General features: G+C 40.5%; 1 protein-coding gene across 1 annotated transcript; it reads right to left on the bottom strand.

Annotated features, from left to right (window-relative positions):
* Positions 1 to 1,544: 1,544 nt before the first annotated feature.
* On the bottom strand, positions 1,545 to 13,952 carry elovl6 (ELOVL fatty acid elongase 6). Its single transcript, XM_088295049.1, has 4 exons — positions 13,602 to 13,952; positions 3,920 to 4,051; positions 3,215 to 3,366; positions 1,545 to 2,249 (listed from the first exon to the last, which is right to left on the bottom strand). Exons 1-4 carry the CDS (start codon positions 13,682 to 13,684, stop codon positions 1,813 to 1,815), a joined length of 804 nt encoding a protein of 267 aa, XP_088151175.1. The 5' UTR covers positions 13,685 to 13,952; the 3' UTR covers positions 1,545 to 1,812.
* Positions 13,953 to 19,589: the final 5,637 nt, after the last annotated feature.

The raw sequence follows: 19,589 nt of genomic DNA, 5'->3' as shown, positions 1-19,589 counted from the left end.
AATGAGTGGATTCAATATTTTCTTCGCAAGTCGACTTTGTGTACAACCCAAAATTTCGTGCTTTAACCTTCCCATTGATTTTGAACTTTCCGAATAAGAAACCATTTAAGAACTTATGTATTGTGCCTCTAAAATCCAATATGGTCCAGCTGGCAGCCACAAATGGGTGTTCCCGTTCTCAATCCAGTCTGAACCCAGAGTTACTGCTGCTACTGTTACTGTTCATTTCCCAAAGAAGAGAAACTTTTTATTATAAACTTTTGATTTCACACGTTACTAAAAATAGAATCTCTTTTCTAATAAAAAAAACATTTGTTTGTTTTATGAATGACGGTAGTGCAACCCCAGGAGGGAGCAACATTTTTTGCACGAATTTAATGGGCAAATTTGCAGCGGAGGTTTCGGTACTTTCTTTTCCTGCCAGATGGGACGAGCTTTGCCCGCCTCGCTCCCGACTCCATTCCAGCCGGGATGACAGCTGATGAGGTCTTTGGCGGGGAATTAGCGAGCCACTCAAAGGCTTTAGCACTGATCCTCCGGGTCACACCGCGGCTCTGCTGCGGGGACAAAGTTACACTGCTTTTTTACAAGGATTTAGGCTGATTTAAAAATCACAATAGTGGAAGAAGTGGGAGTGCGGGGTCCTAATGCATAAACACACGAGCCAGAATCCAAACCTGGAAGCTGTCCTGGAACCTTTGTCTCCTGGGGGGGTGCTAAGGAGTTTGAAAGCATTATCTTGATCTACACCAGTGGATCTTTCTTCAATGTCCATTAAGGGAGCAGAAATGATTCGTTGGCTGTAGAAGCTTCTACTGTGCAGTGGATGGCGACAGTGCAACTGCACTATCTTCCAAGGGTCTGGACCATGCGGAATCTACTTTTGATAGCTTTTAGCCATGGTAAAATGCTAATTCCTCACCACAAACACTCCCAAAGTGATGTATCCCATACACCCATCGGTGAGCATTCCTGCTCATTTCGGCATAAAAAAGAATGAATCTTCTCAATGAGGCTGAGTGATTGGATCACTTCAAGTGATTTGTACACCAGTGACAAAATGGCTAACAACCGGTGGCTTTTGCTGCTTAACTGATATTCCACAAAGAAAATATTAATCAGAATGCGGCTTTTAAACAAGTGACGGCCCATTGAAAATTTTAATGCAATTTTTTTTTTTGTCCACTTCCCCTTAAAAGTGCATTTTACCGTTGGAACTAGAGGAGCCGTAGTCATTATGAATTTAATCCGTCAATAATTCTAAATGGACACGCAACACTCTTGATGAATAGTTTTGTTAAATAAAAATACTTTCCCAACAAACCAGTCGGATAATAGAAACCCCGACCCTCAGAATTGTTAGACAGAAGCAACATGTTGCCCCAGAAATTTTGTTGTTTTGTTTTTTTCCACTTCGACACAAATAGATATTTTGGAAATACTGGGATAGCTATTTTTGAGTCCTGATGTCTCCATTTTTCCAATGAGCAAATGATTATTAAACTAAGAGTTGACAAAATGGGAAAAAATGCTTGCAAAAAAGGTGAAAATGAACAACTTTATTTGTATTAACAGATAAGAACAAAACAACACACACAGAGACGAGACAAAAACAATTCTTCATATGTAGTACTGTTTAAAAAGTCAAGTAAACACATGTTTGTGGCATTTTTTTGTTCATGTGATTTAAGACTACCAAAAGAGGAACTTTTGTTGTTTGTTTTTTTTTTTTTTACATCAGCTTGCAATGGCTTCATCACGGTGGTCCACCTATCATCCCGCCATCAGTTCTCATTTTCTTAGTCGCCTTTTCTAGTCAGTCTTTTTCACAGCAGCGGGTGTTTTGGTCTTGCCCATGTAGGCCCCCCAAAAGAACTGAACAAAGAGCACAAAGTAGCTGAGGTACATGAGCGACGACCACACGATGTTATGCATGTGCGACGGGCACTCGTGGCCCTGCTGCAACCACGAGTACACCAGGTAGTTGACCACGCAGCCCATAAGCATCTGGGTGATCTGCGTCAGCGTGATGAACATGGCGAAGTTGCGCGACACCTTGAAGCCGGCTGCCCGCAATGCGTAGTAAGAGTACATGACGGCGTGCACCAGGTAGTTCATTGTCATGAACCAGCCCCCGCCGGCTACCATGTCCTTGTATGAATACCAGGAATACAGCAGCACGGTGATGTGGTGGTACCAGTGCAAGAAGATCAGCTTCTGCTTCCTCAGCACAATGAACAGTGTGTCACCTGCATACAGACAAAGACGTTAAGTTTGTTACTGGCATCCGGTCCAAAGAAGGGCCCGCGAACCACGTACGTGCTTTAATACAGTCCACTGAGCACCTTAACCTTTTTCTTTGTCATTCATATATACACACGCGCACATGCGTATTTCTATTTTTTTTTTTAATTGCCGCCATGATTGTTTCCGTGCGCTTGTGTGGTGCTGCGGCAATCAACAAACGCAATTTCCATTGATGTTTAGCACACATGCGTAAAAATTATATGCTGAGTTACACTAATTCTATGGAACTACTAATAAATACTGAAAGAAATACTTGAAAATATATTTCACTTTACTTGGTCACCAATCCATTTTTTTAATGTGGACGGGACTGAAATCGTATGAATAAATTTAGGGAAATGTGCTAAGGCAGCACGATGGCCTCACAGTACAAAGGTCATGGGAGCGATCCCGGCTCCGGGCATCCTGTGTGGAGTTTGCATGTTCTGCCCGTGCCTGCGTGGGTTTTCTCCGGGTACTCCGGTTTCCTCCCACATTCCAAAAACAACCCCTAGGTAGGAGTGTGAGCGTGTCTATGTGTGCCCTGCGATTGGCTGGCAACCAGTTCAGGGTGTACCCCGCCTACTGCCCAAAGATAGCTGAGATAGGCTCCAGCATATCTCGCGACCCTAGTGAGGATGGATGGATGGTACTGTGCGAAACAGAATTAGAAATATACCCTTGTTTTTTTAATTTTGCTTTTATTTACCCTATACAAAACGTTTTGTTTTGCTTCTCAAGTATGCATAATACAATCTACACTTTCAAAATGTGGTATGTGCCTTAAAAAAAAAAAAAGCACGGATCCCCAATTTCAATGGGAAACATGACCTCAATTCATTGATGTTATTAGGTAATAAAAGAGAACCAATTAAGTACGTAACTTGGAGTTCCATTGTATAGAAATAGGAGAAAAGACTTCACTCACCAAGTTCAGGTGCTTTACTGAGCACAAATGCATACGCCCAAAATTTGCTGACGGGCCCATTGTAAAAGCTCTGGTCGCAAACCGACTGTTTGAGCCCTTTGGTCATGAGGATGTATGTCATGTAACTTCCAGTGCGGACGGCACCAAATATACTGTGAGGATAACAAAACAAAAAAACAAAAAACTGAGCATTCATTGAACCATGCCCAATAATACAAAGCGTTTGTGTTTGCTTAAAGACATTCAGTGCTGCATGGCATTACATAATACATAACACTGGAACGGTTTGCTGTTTTGATGAGTAGGCCAAGTTAAAAAAAAAAAAAAAAAAACTTGCATTACGGACAGATGGACTGCTCGGTCCCTGGGACGGAACATCCATTTCTGCTACTTAGTACTCTCCAGATTTCTTTCGTGTTCTGGTCCAGTTTTTTTGCAATGCTAAGGAATGTATATTGCATTTTCATATTTATCTCTTCCATTTTGTTTGAATAAAATATAAAAGAGGTATTTGTCGCACTAATTTAATCATAACGATTTAGAAAACGCTGAAAAGCTTTTCACGAATCAAAATTAAATCATAGCCCGCTGTAATTGTGATAAATGAGAAACATGCGGTGGCAAGAGCATCTTGTAAATTCCTGGAGACCTGAACCATTTCAAAATAGTTTACACAAATGTCACTCTTTTTGTTTTTTACCCCACCTGAAAACGGCAAGTGTGAGGGACCAGAGCACCAGAGGCTTCCTCAGCTCAAACTTCTCCCTTTGCTTCATGACATGTCGGCCGCCGAGAATGCAGGCGGCATAGAGGGCGGAGAAAAGGAAGGACTTCTTCCTGCACGAGAAAAACAAATGCCTATTACAGCAATAGTCAACAACATACAGTACATATACAAAATAAGGCACAATACTTAATCTCAAACAAGAATATCATACAAAGGTTCATTTAGTTGAGTAGTTCAATTCAAAACCTGAAAGTCATATACAGATTCAAACAACGCATAGGAAATCCCTTTTCAGAAGGCCACACTTTCCTATTCACGGCCGCTGTACACTGAACAAATGCATAAAAAGATGAGGGTCAGTAAAGGAACACGCAGGCAGCCAGAAAATATGGTAAAAGTCAGACAAAAATGGGGATGTACTGAAAGATGGGACTCACTCTCGTTCACCTCAAGAGACTCGACGGGCTGCACACCGCTTGCGTACATTTTTAACACAAATTTCGCTTTTCCATCTCAAGATGCATATGCAATATTAAATATGTTTAAGAATTACTGCAAAACAATTTATATGTACTTTATACAGGCAGCCCTCGGGTTACGCGGTACTTGACCGTTTCGATTTTATGACTACAGAGTTTCGTCCGCCATTTTAGGTTCACAGCATTGGAACGGAACTCGCATGTAAACCGAGGACCGCCTGTATATTGTATCTTTATGGTCTTAAAAGAAACACCCCAATTGATTGGTGCCTGTTGCAACAGAAAGGCAACGAAAGGCCAAGACACGCCAGCCAAGCCATGCCTGGCCAAAGCGGGGCCAGGGAGTGCTTGAAACTGAAATGGAATAGCACCTTAACTGCTACATCCCTCGGAACCAACGAAGGAGCGGAATTCCATACCTTTACAGGACACCCCAGGAGCGTCTGTGCCATCATTTTAACTCCTGCGCTTTGCTGTGCAGGCATTGTTTATTGTGTCACACTAGACCGCAGCGCTATCGTAATTCTTTATCATTGTCATCTGAATTTATGTACAGGTAGTGTACATTGTTTATCTGCATTCTACATGTGTAGCTCTAAGTCATTTACTGTATTTTTAAGGTTTAAAGTTGTTTTTTAGCATTTGAAAGGGTATTAAAATGTTTTGGGTTCACGTTTTGTTATTTATGGTTTAAACAAACGACAAAAAGGCAATGACCAAATGAAAATGATTGCATCATCACCGCATTGTTTATCAAACAAAGCTGGCGTGATGATGATGAACACACTTGCAGCTAAGGTGTTTTAAGCACATCGTTGCAACTGTCTCCAGATCCTTATCAATGGTGCCATTTTGGCTCAAACGCCTCGCAGCTTTAGCCTTCTGTGTTCAAGATAAGCAGGTTGTGGGACCGCGTCACTAAACGCTGATGAACGGTAACCTGCTGAAAACGAGGACTAAAGAGCAAACAAAAAAAAAAAAACTGAACAAATTCTTGTACATGTAGGCGTGGTAGAGATGTGAACTGTCAATTAGTGTCAATCAGATAATGCAAGAACATAGCAGCAGTCACACGGCAGCAAGACCAATGCCGGACTGCAGGATTACATCATCACTTCTCAATGCTCCTCAGAAGAGTCGAGCCGGGTGGGGCTTCAGCGACATTGTACTCTCCTTTCAAAGTTGACACACAGTCACCCCAGCATGTTAGACTGCATCGGGCGCCAAGATTATGCTCATATTGTTGACATAGTATCCCTTGAGTCATTTTTTTTATTCTGTCATGCATTCCAACAAGTACAAGTCTGTGAAATGAACTGTTTAATGTACACAGTGGGATGGGCTGGAAGCAAGGGAGGAAGGAAGGAAATATAGAAAATAGGAAGGAAGCAAGGAGGGAAACGAAAAAAGATAAGAGGCTGGAAGGAATGTTCAAAGGAAGAACCGAATGGTATGAAAGGAACACAAGGCAGATATGGAGAAGATGTAAAGGGCAGAGAATATGGCAAACCACATCCTCCAAAGACGACAAGGCGATTGCCTCAAAGGAATCCAACTCTGCGGAACAAGGAACGTGGACAGAGGGGTCAAATGTAGCATCCGAAACAAGAGCCCTAGCTGTAGCAGCCTTGTCCATAGAAAACTGCAAAAATCTATTACATATTTCAGGGGACGAGTCTGTGCAAATCGGCTGACAGTGTTTAAGTGCAGAATCTAAGTCCAACTTCAGGTAAATTTCACATTTCGTCAAAAATTGACAGTATTGGTCACTCGCCAAATGGACTGTTATTTTTTTTAAACATTATCAATCTATCTAAAGTGTTAAAATATCTTGAGAGGAACACATCCGAACTCTATCTCTACCAATCAATCGACACTTCAACCGTTTGAGGACTCCGGTTATACCGCCTCTTCCTCATGCTACAGGAGTTCTGTGACATTTTATTAGAATTAGAATTAGAATTAGAAATTAGAAATCCCTTTATTGTCATTAAAGGGATTCTCTCTTATCACCTCAAGATCAAAAGTTTTAACAAGAACGCCTCACGGGGGAAAAACGAGTGAACGTAGGCTGAATACATTTGAGTGATGTTATTCTTCCATGCAGAAGGCCTTTTAGTGTGCAGATTTTTTTTTTTGCCTTTTAGCCTAGTCAGACCTTTAAAGCAGTTTGTGAAGACGTCATAAGTACAGTCATTAGCTTTGTTTAACTAATAAAGCATTTCCTCTTATTGAGGAGGTCAACTGCAGACTAAGGAAATGGACACGACTAGTGGGAGGTGTTGTGGATTACTTCACACAGGAACACCATGCACTCTAATGCCTTGCTAAATAACAGCGCCCCCTCCCCCCCTCTCACAATGGGTCAAGTTATTTGTGCAATGTTTGACACATCCTTGTTAATTCTAGTCATCATATATATAGACTTGCAGCGTTTGCAATGTAATGAGCAGCATCATCAACAAGAGGGATAACGAATCGTCCACTTTGAGCAAGTACATGGTGATGTACAAAAGGGGGGTATTGGGCCAAACTCAGGAACCCCTGAGGTGGAACTCTCAACCCCCTCCCTCAGTGTTGCACGGAGTCGCTGGCTAACCTTCTGTGAAACATGGATCCGTATTAGCCGGAGCAGGAGATTACAGTGGTGATACAATGCAGAATTTGCTGTCTGGCAATGAGTCTACAGTGTTTTCGCCGGACACTGGGTGTTTACGATATACACGTTAATGTAGACACAAACGAGACAATTTGTCAAGCGGTATTCAGCAGAGGAAGCACAGTGACAGTGATGCAGTGGGATGATGAAGAGACCAAGAGGTGGCAGGCATGAGAGCAGGAAGCATGTGCGTGTAATCCAATTAGCAAAGCACCAATGGCCTTCATTACATCACACAATTAAAAGAGCAAAATAACCTCAGCCATTAGAAAAAGGAAGAAGGTAGTAGGTGAGCAATATCATTTGAGCCGATGATATCAAACGACTTGAACATGTCAGAGAGCAAACACTTCAGGGGGACATATTTTTGTCATTACACGCAGCTCTGCTGTCCTTCCAGCCCCGCAAAATTGTCAATTTGCACACATTGGAAGTTGCTGTTGCACACCATATCTGCTTTTCATAAAAATATTAATAGAAATATCAAAAATATTTCTATACTTGCAGACATTATCCCTGTTAAATCTCACTAGCTTTGCGCGACAATGTTTTAAAAAGTATCATCTTATTATGCTTTGCTCTTGTTTTGGTTCTGAATGTGGAGATGGATTTGGTCGCTGTTCCGTGCAGGGGTGGATCTTGTCGAGTGGGATACAAGGCAGAGACCACCCCAAATTCTTGAAATTCCTACATTCGTCTTTTCACCTCAAACAGAATTTTTTTCTGTAGCAGTTAAATAAACAGAGAAAATGTAAACAATAGATAATTGCTTGTTTGATTGCGTTCACTGTGTTTAATAAATTTAAGACAAAAAATTTCAAAGTGGCCCTTGCCTCCTATTTTTGTCTACTTGAACAGGTAAATGAAAATGTCAGGGGACCCCTACTCTAGTGGTACACAAAAGAATCACTGAATTAAATGTTAAAACTATCCACTAACTATTGAATTACTGCTATTTTATGTTATACTCTCTGTAAAGGGCTTTGTTCCAGCTGCAGCTGTTGTGTAATGCGTTACCCAAATAAAGTGGTGTTGTATTTGCTGACATTTAAGCACAGTGTTAATATACTAACTATGCTGAATAGTCTTCATTACTAAAATCTTTGCCTTATTTTTGGTGAACACTTTGATGATATGAACACTAAATACAATGTTCACTGTGGCGATACTTGTCAAGCCAAGTATTTCTGAGCTGTCAAAAGAACAATTTCTTTAGAGAAGCGGTCACCCCGTGGGCAACAGGTCCGACCACATGCTTCGCCTGCAGGATTGTTCTACAAATAGCTCACCAGTGAGATACTTCAAATGTTTTTGTATTGCTAATCTTTAAAAATAAAAAAATAATCATATTAATGGTGCCATTTACCAATGAACTGCATCTAACTTTTTATTTTGGGGGCTGCTCATCTTTATTGAAATCACACTTTCAGTGTCCAACTGGAACTGGTGATGTTAAAAAGGAAATAAAAACAATATTTCAAAAACTAGTCATTATTGTGTGAAAGCCCAAAAGATAACATTTGTGGAGTTACGTAAATGATCTAACAAGGCTGATTAGATTATTTTACCCAAAATGCAATCTGAGAAAATTAGTAATTTGAGAAGTTGATAAACTGGTAGCCTTTTGTCTGAATCACTGCCAAAGGATTAGCTCTCAACAATATAAAGGTTGGTGGCATCTTCTTTAGCAGTTGTTGCAGATGTCACTGGTTATTTCTTTACAGCTCTGATTTTTCTGTTCAACATGATAGAGCACGAGTGTTTTGTTTCTTCAAAGGTCTATTTTTTTCCACAATGGGTTGAATTTCTTCTCATTGGCTACACCCAAGTAGGATAGTTGTCCAATCGACTCACGCATAACACAGTTCGGCACTCACAGATTTGCATTTTTTCCACAATATTTTATAAAATATATATATTCTTGTTTTATTAATTTTCTTCCGTTGGACCTCAATCCACTGCGTTACAATGGCTGTCATTTCTACGCGGATTTTCACTATTTACGGGCCGGCCAAAGCTCTGTCTAATAGCGGGGGAGGACTGCAGTCCTCACAAGTACTCAGTTAGCACAAAAAATAAAGGATTTTACAATACTCCAAGAGGGGAATGTGTTCTTCTGCAATGCACTTTTGTTACGTAGTGCATTATAGTGTATTTCCTACAAGGTCGTCCTTGAAAAAGAGGCAGATACCACCATGGTCAGCTTTGTGAAATCTCTCCATGAGTCCATTGACGATGTCACATACTGTATCAAGTCCAGGGTCAGGCTGAAAGTGGGCAAACAGCTGACAGAAAAATTATCTGTCAATTATCATAGCCGAGCAACAATTCAAGTGAACAAATAGTTTGACACCAAGTCATAATGTGTCGCAACGGCGTCCCTCTCCAATTGCGTCAGTAGCAGAGATGTGCATTTTAGGATATTTTTTTTCCATCAATGACAGGAGAATTACAGTCAATTAACTCCCACTCTGAATGTTCTGAATTCTTGCTTATATGCCGATGTCATATTCAGAAGGACAAAGTAGATGCCATAGTGAAGGTCAAACAATTTCACACATTACACTGAATTCTTGACAATCAATTATTTTTAGCATTGCATTAGTACCTTGACTTGGAATTGTAATTCATCCGGTGACCAAGCTTGGAATTGAATTTACTCCGGTCTCCATTGGAATGCATTGAATTGTCACTAAAGCAGTCCAATTCACAGTAGCTCCTTGTGAGAATTGTATTTCATATTTGTGGGATTTGATTGCCATTCCAGTCCAATCAGAGGCACTAAATGGTGGCAGCCTGGCAGCTACGTGCTAGCTGGCTCATATTTAGGGGTGTGTAGACTTTTCATATATACTGAAGTTGCAGGCTACTTAGCTACATAAAGAGTTTAAGTGAAGTCAACGCCTCATTCGTCATTATTTGACTTTTGGTGGCAGAACTTCACCAAGGCACCAAAGTCACATTAATGCATTGGATCTGTGCAAGTGGGGCATGCAGCAAAGACATCGCCATTGGAAATTTCCATAATTTGCCACATGCTTGAGTGAATCATTACAAATAACGGGTAAAAAAAATAGCTCATGAAGCTAGTGTAGGGAGGAAGAAACAAAAAAAAACAAAACGAAAAAAAAACCCATCTAACTTGGTTAAATGAGCCACAAAAATTGTCAGCAATAATTTCTGCCTTAAAATCATAATTAATACTCTTAAAACCATATCTGCGACATCAGCGTTCACCACATGGACATTTGTTTACGATGAACGGTCCGTCATCACCAAATATCTGACGAGGAAAAGGGCAACTATAAAGTTCAACTCAAAGTGGAGCCAGGAACAGAGTAACGCGTCCATGTGACGATGACTGGCCGGGTTAGAACGCATTCCATGGTGTTTGAAGACAACTCACTGCAATGTCATCATTTTCAAATGATGCTTGAGTGAGTGCCCATTTCCTTTGAAAAGTGCATCTCAGCTTCGCTGTTTTTCAAGTAACACTAATAGTAGTAGTAGTAACACTAATAGCACTAGGAGTGAACGAGCTTGTCAAGGTACTTGCCATCACTATTTTAAGGTTGCAAAGTGTCTTCCACTAAATCGTTGTGGCCGGTTATACTTGTCTCTGCGCAAGTTAAAGCTAACTTAGCACAGCGCTTATTGTGCGAAATGTGTACAGAAAAAAAAAAAAGTTAGCACGTCCACGGCCAGCAAGCAGGCCATTAGGGCAGCCTAACCGACTGCGAGAGCACTTCACTCGGCAAGAGAGCATGATAACAGACCCTGGTTTACTGACCCTGCTTACTTTTAAGCAAGTATAGTTTTAATATCCATAAGCTTTGGCAAACTTTTAAAAAGTTCTTGCAGGGGTTATTACTCGAGTAATTCGCGGTAAAAATTGATAGGATAATCGATTCTAAAAAGATTTGTTTCCGACTGCCCTAAACAAAGCCCAAAAAGTCTACCACACAGTCAAATAATTGGCTGCCCCTGCTCTACCCCCTGAAGGATTGATGCGATGTGAAAGACAAAACGGGATCAGCACTCCAGGCATCATTCCTAAAGAGCTGCCCCACTTCTAACCCGCTGACCAAGACGGCTGGCAGCCCAGCCTCCGGTCATCGAGGCTGAAGCCGTCGAGAGAGATCAACGTCATTTTAATGGCTCCAGCAGCAGCACACGTCCTTTAACGGTTAGAACCCCCTGGAATTACATTAGCAGAAGGTTTTCTTGTCCCCCATTGTCAATGTTAGATTAAAATTTGGTTGACAACTTTCAGTCTTTGCATTCATTGCTAGTGTTAGCCTACAACATGACTATACAAAAGTCAGCTTCATATGAAAAAAATATTTTTTCTCCATAATCATCAAGTATAATATGCTCTCAAATATAATATTTTTTCCGTTTTCATCCGTCAGTGTAATTGTCACAAACCGGGTAAAGTACCGTTGGACTTCTCAGCTCATAACTGACATCACGGCCGTTTTGCTGCCCACTTGTCTCGTATGTTTGTTCGCGGTGCTGAAATAAATAAATAAATAAATAAATAATATATATATATATATATAAATAATATATATATATATATATTATATATATATATATATATATATATATAAAATTACAATAAAATATTTAATCTAATGTATTTATTATCTAATGTAATCTCACAATGACACAGAACAAGCAATTCAACTGAGAGATCAAAAGTGAAAGGATTTTTTTTTTTTTTTAAACCTCTGGCTATAAATTGAAAAGGTAAGAGCGCAATTGTCAAAAATGTCAAAAGGGTCCACTTTGAGACAGTTTTTTTAGGACTGTAACTCGAGCTGCAGAACAGCAACGTGATGTGTTTTTATATATCCTATTCAGAATTATTTTCCATTGCAATAACTATTCTCTTATCTAATTTATATATTTATCTGAATTATTGTTGTATTGCACTGGAGAGTGGAGCTCTCTAATCTCGTTGCACACTTGAGTACAATGACAATAAAGGGATTTCTGATTCTGAGAATATTTTTTAATCCTATTATTCCATTGATTAATTGAACTTTTTTTTAATCAAATTTTATTTTACATTTATGGGTATTAAAAAAACATTTTCCCCATATTCTGTTTGTTAACCAAATATTGTTTATATTTAGTATCACTTGGTTATTTAAAAAAAATATATATCACACAAGAGGGATTAATGTGATATTCGCCAACTATTAGGAAACGGGTTCATTTTCCAACATAAAAACAGATATTTGCAAATATATATGATTAAACACAAAAAAATAATCTGTCTTCTTTCATGAAGAACTACTGAAATCAGAGTACAATTACTGCCGAGAGGCTAAAATCAGAGGATTTGGACAATTTTAAGTAAAACAAATTGCTCTGAATGATTACTTGATTCCTGTCCTTTGATGCCCTTGACAAACTTATTGGCACTTATGTAAACTAACATCTAAGATAAGGCACAGCAAATGACGTCTGTGAGACCGCCCTTTAATCTATAGGCTATGTAAAGTACATGCGTGGACTTTTCTTATCAAGATGAGGTCATATATATGCGGACAACGAACTGAAATAGCGTCTCTGGTTTGCTAAATTAAGTTTTCTTGATATGTTTCCGCTATCTTGTAATGTCCTCTCCTTTTTTAAACCAAAGCACTTCCACAATCCTCTTTGATAAGCATTTGTGACTGGTTGTGCCGGTTTGGCTGTGGCGATAAGGTTTCAGGGCTTTTGTTGTTCACGCTGATGAATATGTTACATTACTACCCTGCCTCCTTTTCCTTCAAATTTGAGTCCCATCCTCACATTTGGCCTTGAACAACCATGTGTGTGACTTCTACGACGAGACTGAGTTTGCATATCAGATATGTGCTCTGATTGGCCGCTGTTCTGTCAGCAGACATCAGTAGAGGCACCTGATTGGTGCATCCTTAGTGCCAGGGGATGGCAGGCTCCTATGCCGCTGGCCCATGCGGCCTCATACATACACTTGAAATGAAAATGGTGATATGTGATGCATGTTGATGGAAAGTTCACGCAGTGAACCTTGAGTAAGTCAACAACAGTCACGGCAAATGGCCGGGAGCCTTTACAACGCATTTTGGGAGAAGGAATACACAAATGATACATAAAGATTGACATTTGAGGCATAAAAATAAAACATTAGGACACATATTGAATAGATGCTATGATTAAAATCAGGCAGAGGTATTTCGATTGGGCTTCACAGCACTACCAGGCCGCAAAACGTTCACATTCGGACCAGTTGGGACTCATTCATTCGCTCCATATTAAGCTAAGCTTGGTGTAGCCGGGGACACGATGACCTTAACAGCATCATCATGGTGCCTGATGCCTGGAGGTGGAGAAGAGCGGAAGATGTGTGCGTGTGTGTAAATCAAGAATCAGAATCAAGTGCACCACAAGGCGGTTTCGGACGTGAGCGCCATCGCGTTATATTTGATCTGTGTGGGGCGTTGCGGTGCTGGATTCGAAGGGTGTAACGCTATAACGTGGACTTACCAGTTCTCCTGCATCCATCGAATGGCCTCCTCCTCGTTGAACTGCCTTTCGAACTCGTACTCTTGGAGGGCTAACACCGACATGCTGGCGGCGGGGAGGCGAGCTCAGGCTCAGGTTAAGCTTGGCGGTGGAGAGAGCTGGTAGTGGTGGAAGTAAAGTAGTAGATGGGGGAGGTCTGGTTTAGTTGCAGCCCGCCACTCACATCGCCCTCGCCGCCGTCGGGACGTCGCGGTTGAGCGAGAGCAGAAGTTGAGAATCGTGATGCGCTGGCTGGAAAGGAACTCAGCTTGTCTTCCTCGCAAGCTCGCCGGCCGGCCTTCCTCATCATAGCCACGCCCACCGCTCGTTGACTATGATGGAATCCTGCGGGTCCTAAAGCCGATTCCACAACATTTCAACGGATGCATTTTCCCCCATAGCATGATAAACATAAGCAGTGTCTTAGTGGATTTAAAGTAATGTACTATTAGATTGTCATTGTAGTTAGTTATGCATTTATTTCAGTACAGTGGCGTCTTGAGATGCGCGTAGCCAGGGCCGCCTTTACCTACTCACAGGCCCCGGGATTGACCCAACCCTAACTGATATGCGTCAGCATATTTTCACCTTGATAAACAGATCAGCACGCTTATTCATGCATTTCTTTAATTTTAACAAATAGAATTGGCAAGAAATCAAATGATTCACTCAATATACTTTTTTATAAACCAGTAGGGCATTTAAAAAATATATATATATATATACAGTAATACCCCGCTACTTCGCGGTTCACCTTTCGCGGCTTCAGTGCTTCGCAGGTCTAAAAAATATTCGGGGGCATTGTAGTTTCGCCGAGCGGCACGAGGGGGCGCTGGAGCGGTTAGACGGCCGGCGTGCGCCGAAGAGGAGAGTGGACGAAGAAGAGAGTGGACGAAGAAGAGCAGGTTCCCCCGGACACGATTTGGGGCGACGTTTCGCGCGGTTCGGACCGTACCAGAGCTCCGGAGGAGGCCGGCGTGCGTGGCAGTTAAGCCGAAGAGGAACAACTTCCGCCCGGGCACTAGCGGGGCGACATTTCGTTTCGTGCGAGAGCTCCGGAGGAGACCGGCCGGCGTGCGTGGCAGTTAAGCCGAAGAGGAACACCTTCCGCCCGGGCATGAGGGGAGCGCGAGGCTGTCAGTTATGAATGAATAAATAAATAAATGAAAAATGCCATCTTTCATTTCACAGGGCACACCGGACGGCGTACCAGCAGGTAAAAGTCGAAGTAAATAAATAAGTACAAAAAGAGGTAATTGAATAAATACAAAAATAATGGCTGGGGAATAAAAAAATAATAAGTTTTAATAATAATTTTTTTTTTTGTTATAACATGAATTTCACTCTCTCTCTCTCTACCCGTATATATATATATATATATATATATATATATTTTTTTTTTTTTTAAGCATTTTTGAAGGTGCGCCACTACTTCGCACCGATATATATATATATATATATATATATATATATATATATATATATATATATATATATATATATATATATATATATAGGTGCGAAGCCGAAGAGGAACAACTTCCGCCCGGGCACTAGCGGGGCGACATTTCGCTCCGTGCGAGAGCTCCGGAGGAGACCGGCCGACGTGCGTGGCAGTTAAGCCGAAGAGGAACAACTTCCGCCCGGGCACTAGCGGGGCGACATTTCCTATATATATATATATATATATATATATATAGGTGCGAAGTATATATAAGTATTTTTTTTTTTTTTTGAAGGTGCGCCGTTACTTCGCGGATTTTCAGTTTTCGCGGGTGGTCTCGGTCCCCATTAACCGCGATAACCGGGGTATTACTGTATATATATATTTTAATAGTAATGTTATGTCGGCACGGTGGGCGACTGGTTAGCACATCTGTGGTGACCTCTCCCTCATTATTTGAATATTTACGCCATTTGAATGTCAACACCAATACACACAATTTAAATGTCATGACAATGGAGCTGCATTTTTACAAAATCTTGCTTTTATTGGCTATTTTATTGATGAATGTGAATGTAGCAGTATTTATGTCATGGGTGATTTTAATTCAGATATTCTCTGGTATGAAGATATTTCTGGAGTACAACGTCATGGTTAGATCACTGTTCATGCTCTGCAGATGCTCATTAAAGTATAGAAGATGTTGACATCTTCAATGGAATGGCAACAACAGATCGAATGTCCGTCTCTGTTACATGAAATGTAGAGAATCAACCTACTTTAACACATAGCAATCATGCTGATGTTGCAAAAGTAGATCGTCTAAGCTCACAGAGTGTGATCTACAGTACTATCAAAGTCTTAACAAAGCTCTATGAAAACTGTATGTATGATCTAGATGTGACTGGGCTAAAAGACTTGGATTCTTTGAACAAAGGGTTAAGCAGTCATATTTGCATCCTGAAAGGAATATGCATGTGATGTGCATCTTCAACAGGCACGAGAGGCCTTGAGAAGCTCGATTGCAGCGGGAAAGCCAACATCTGGCCCTGTATAGGACCGAAAGGAAATGTGCAGCGTGATACATATGAAGTAATGAAAACCATCTGAGAGCTCATTAGCCCAAAAACTGCTGAAATGTGATAAGCAAAACTTTCGGAAAGAAGTTGAGGTTATGAAGGTGAATCTTCTTTTACCCTCCAGTATTGACCTATTGAAGGAGTTGGCAATGGTTTTGGAGATAATCATGCACGAGATATTTCAGCATTATGTTGTCACTACTGATAAGCACTTTGACTTCAAAAGGAAACAGAAACTGATATCTTGTATTTTATGTTCTGGAGGCAATGAGTAAGTACAGAGGGCAGAAGACCACGATGTTCCTTAAACCACATACAAAGATCAACCACATACTTTTTGCATATGATCTGGTCATCATGTCGCCCTATCGAGTACTTCAGAAAAGGCTCAAAGTTTCTCCTGAATATGTAGAGCATTATGATATCAAATTTATTTCTAAAAAGTGTGCAGTGACGGTTGCGAGGCCAAGTGAACACCGTAAGACAACAGTAACAACCTATCTGGAAGGGAACTTTTCGGTGGTGGAAAAAGTGAAGTACATCATCACATGGTCACATCATCAGGAGTGAGCTCTCTGTTGATGTTTACATTCAAAGGCAGTGCCGCAAACTGTATGCACAAGCTAATATGCTAATTTGAACATTTGGAACATGTACAAAGAAAGTGAAAACAGCGCTGTTCAAAACCTCCTGCATGCTACTCTATACTGCCCTCCTGTGGTGTCGCTACATAAAATCTAAATTCAAGAAGTTGCAAAGAGCATACAATGATGCGCAGAGGCTCCTGTTGAGGGAGGAGCTCATTGAATGCTCTCATAAGAAACTTTGTGTATATACATTTTCATGAGACTTATAGTCTCACAAAATAAAAGAGCTTTATGAAAAAAAAATGTGAGCGGAGAAGTGTAAGGTATACTTCTGGGCTCTGGAGGCACTGGAGAGAACAATTGTATGGGTTGTATTTGAATGGCCTATTCTTTGTTTGTCAATTTTATGCTATTTTATGGTGTCTTTTGTCTGTTAAGTAAAATTGATTTATTTAATGACTTTATGCCAGGCTGGGTGACAGTATTGCACGGATGCATGCCACAGTCCAGATTTTGTCTTCCGCGGTTTTACGGAAACCTACCACACTTCTCATCCAAACTCTAGAAGTACACCACTATCTTGCAGTTCGACTTTAGGTTAAAGTGTATGAACCACACTATATGCTGTGGGTATATCTGTATAGCATAATAGAAAATAGATGGATCTGTATTGTGTTTCCTTGAAACCAAAACTACACAAACATAGAGTTGGCGTGTGTCCTTTTCTGAGACTAAAGCAAAACAAAAAGGACTTGTTTCTGTCACTAACTGTGTTTGAACCCTCGTGGCCCGCCCAACTTCTGTGAGGAATTCTGTGTTGTCTTGGCATGGGAATGTCACCGGACAAAAAGTCACACATACTGTAACACACCCTCTTCCTAAAGCTACACAAATGAGAATGAGGGCCTTAAGCATACGATTACTGTGCTTGAGCCCTATTACATACTACCAAGCGGGGCACCATCCATCCAAGCCGCTTACATTTCTCCCAAAATGTGCTACCTAAACCCTTTGAGGGAGCAAAGGACACATTTAAAGAAAGAGTAATAATTACTGAATTCGTCCTGGATACACATTGACAAATAACCATTCACATTCACAATCACACCTAGGGACCATTCAGAGTGTTCACTTAACCTGCAATGCATTTTGGCTAAATAAATGATGGTTCATAATGAAATTCAGAACTACCAGGTCAAACACATGTTTCCTGGAATTTTGATGTTCACTAATGAAATGGCCAAATAAAAGAAAAAAAAAAACATCATGTATTCATTTATAATATCTTGACGATGAGAAAAGTGTAAAATGTCTGGACTTGTTTCTATACAATAAACACGACAAACTTTATTGTCTATTATCCAACGTTTCGATCTGCAAATAAGGCCCCGCCAACATTGAGGAAAACACTTTTATTCATGTCGAACAATTCAGTCAAACAAATGTGACATTTAACCATCACAAAGTAAAATAATTTAAATTAGAGTTACTTTGAAATGGTTTTGAATAATGATAAATCAAGTGGAAACTTTAGAGGAACAGCAACCAACAAGAAAATTTAGTTGGTCACAAATAAGGTCTTTGAAAAAACATGATTGATTTTTTTTCCTTAATATAAATGCAGATTGGCACCTCAGCGTTGCGACAACCTGGTAATACGGAGCCGTATCAGGCACATGTTCACGTGGTTGCAATCAGAGGACCCACATGTAGGAGAAGCAAGGCAGGAATGGAAGGTGTACTAAACAAAATTATATAGTAACATAAAACACATGGAAGGGTACTTCGGAAGTTAAAAAAAATAATAATAATCGAGAAAGTTCTGAAAAGACCAAAACGCAAAGTAATGACAGAAGACCAGAAAAAAAACAACAGTAATAAGTCAACAACAATGGTCCAACAAAGACTGAAAGAAACCAGGACACTAAATACGGACAATGAGGAACACCTGGGCAAGCAAACCACAAGCGGCTGAGGGAGCTGATTGGAAAACACAAGGGACCGGGTTGACAAGCACAGGTGGGACAGGACTCAAGAAACCACGCTATAGCAAGAAACAAATCTAAATGTAAAATAAATCATGACATGAGACCTCTTTCTAAAGGTTTGCAGAATGTGGAAGTAAAACTTTAACTTATCACGTTAAAACGTTAAACTCGTTTCCATCTTAAGTAGCCGTACCAATAAGAAAGTTACACACAAACCAGTCTCTTTGTCCATCCGTCTATCTCACAGATCTCCATCTAGCTATCTAATCTAGTTCTCAGGGCCAGCTGGCTGCAGCAAGCCGTATCGTATGAGGATGAGAGTCTGGAATCCGTGTGCATTCTCATGTCGTTTAATGATCCAGTAAAGGGATGGGAGTAAAACCTTTATTAAAATGGAAGAATTTTTGTTCAGTCTGATCTTTTTATATTCACGTGACAAAAACAAATGCAACTTCTAATATGATCGGAACGCGTCCCTGAATTGCAACACATGCGCACGAAGCACGTCAAGTGACTCATTGAAGACAACATCGCGCACGCGGCAATGTTTACGGAAGTAAATTTGGTTTTATGCAAGCACACGCTGCAGCTCGCCAAATGTATGATCACGTGGAATATGCGGTGCCCATTCCAATTGATCCTGGTTTCCATCTTGCGATGGAGGATGTCAGATTAACTGACAAGCAGCATGTTTTGCGGGTACAAAAGCGAATTGGCAACAGCAGAAGTACAAGTAATGTCGCCAGTACAGGTATGTTGAGTTTTCTTTCCCCTTGAGCTCAAGCATTCAAGTAATTTTAATTATGTATACATTTTCGAGTCATGAATTCTGAGATTTCCACCCTGTTAGGGAGATAGTCATATTTACACCA

Source organism: Idiotropiscis lumnitzeri, chromosome 4 (assembly GCF_059441095.1).
Source record: "Idiotropiscis lumnitzeri isolate Australia: NSW breed Sydney's pygmy pipehorse chromosome 4, RoL_Ilum_1.0, whole genome shotgun sequence".
Lineage (NCBI taxonomy): Eukaryota > Metazoa > Chordata > Actinopteri > Syngnathiformes > Syngnathidae > Idiotropiscis > Idiotropiscis lumnitzeri.
The sequence above is the reverse complement of the archived record's forward strand: the minus strand, read 5'-3'. Positions and strand labels throughout refer to the sequence as shown.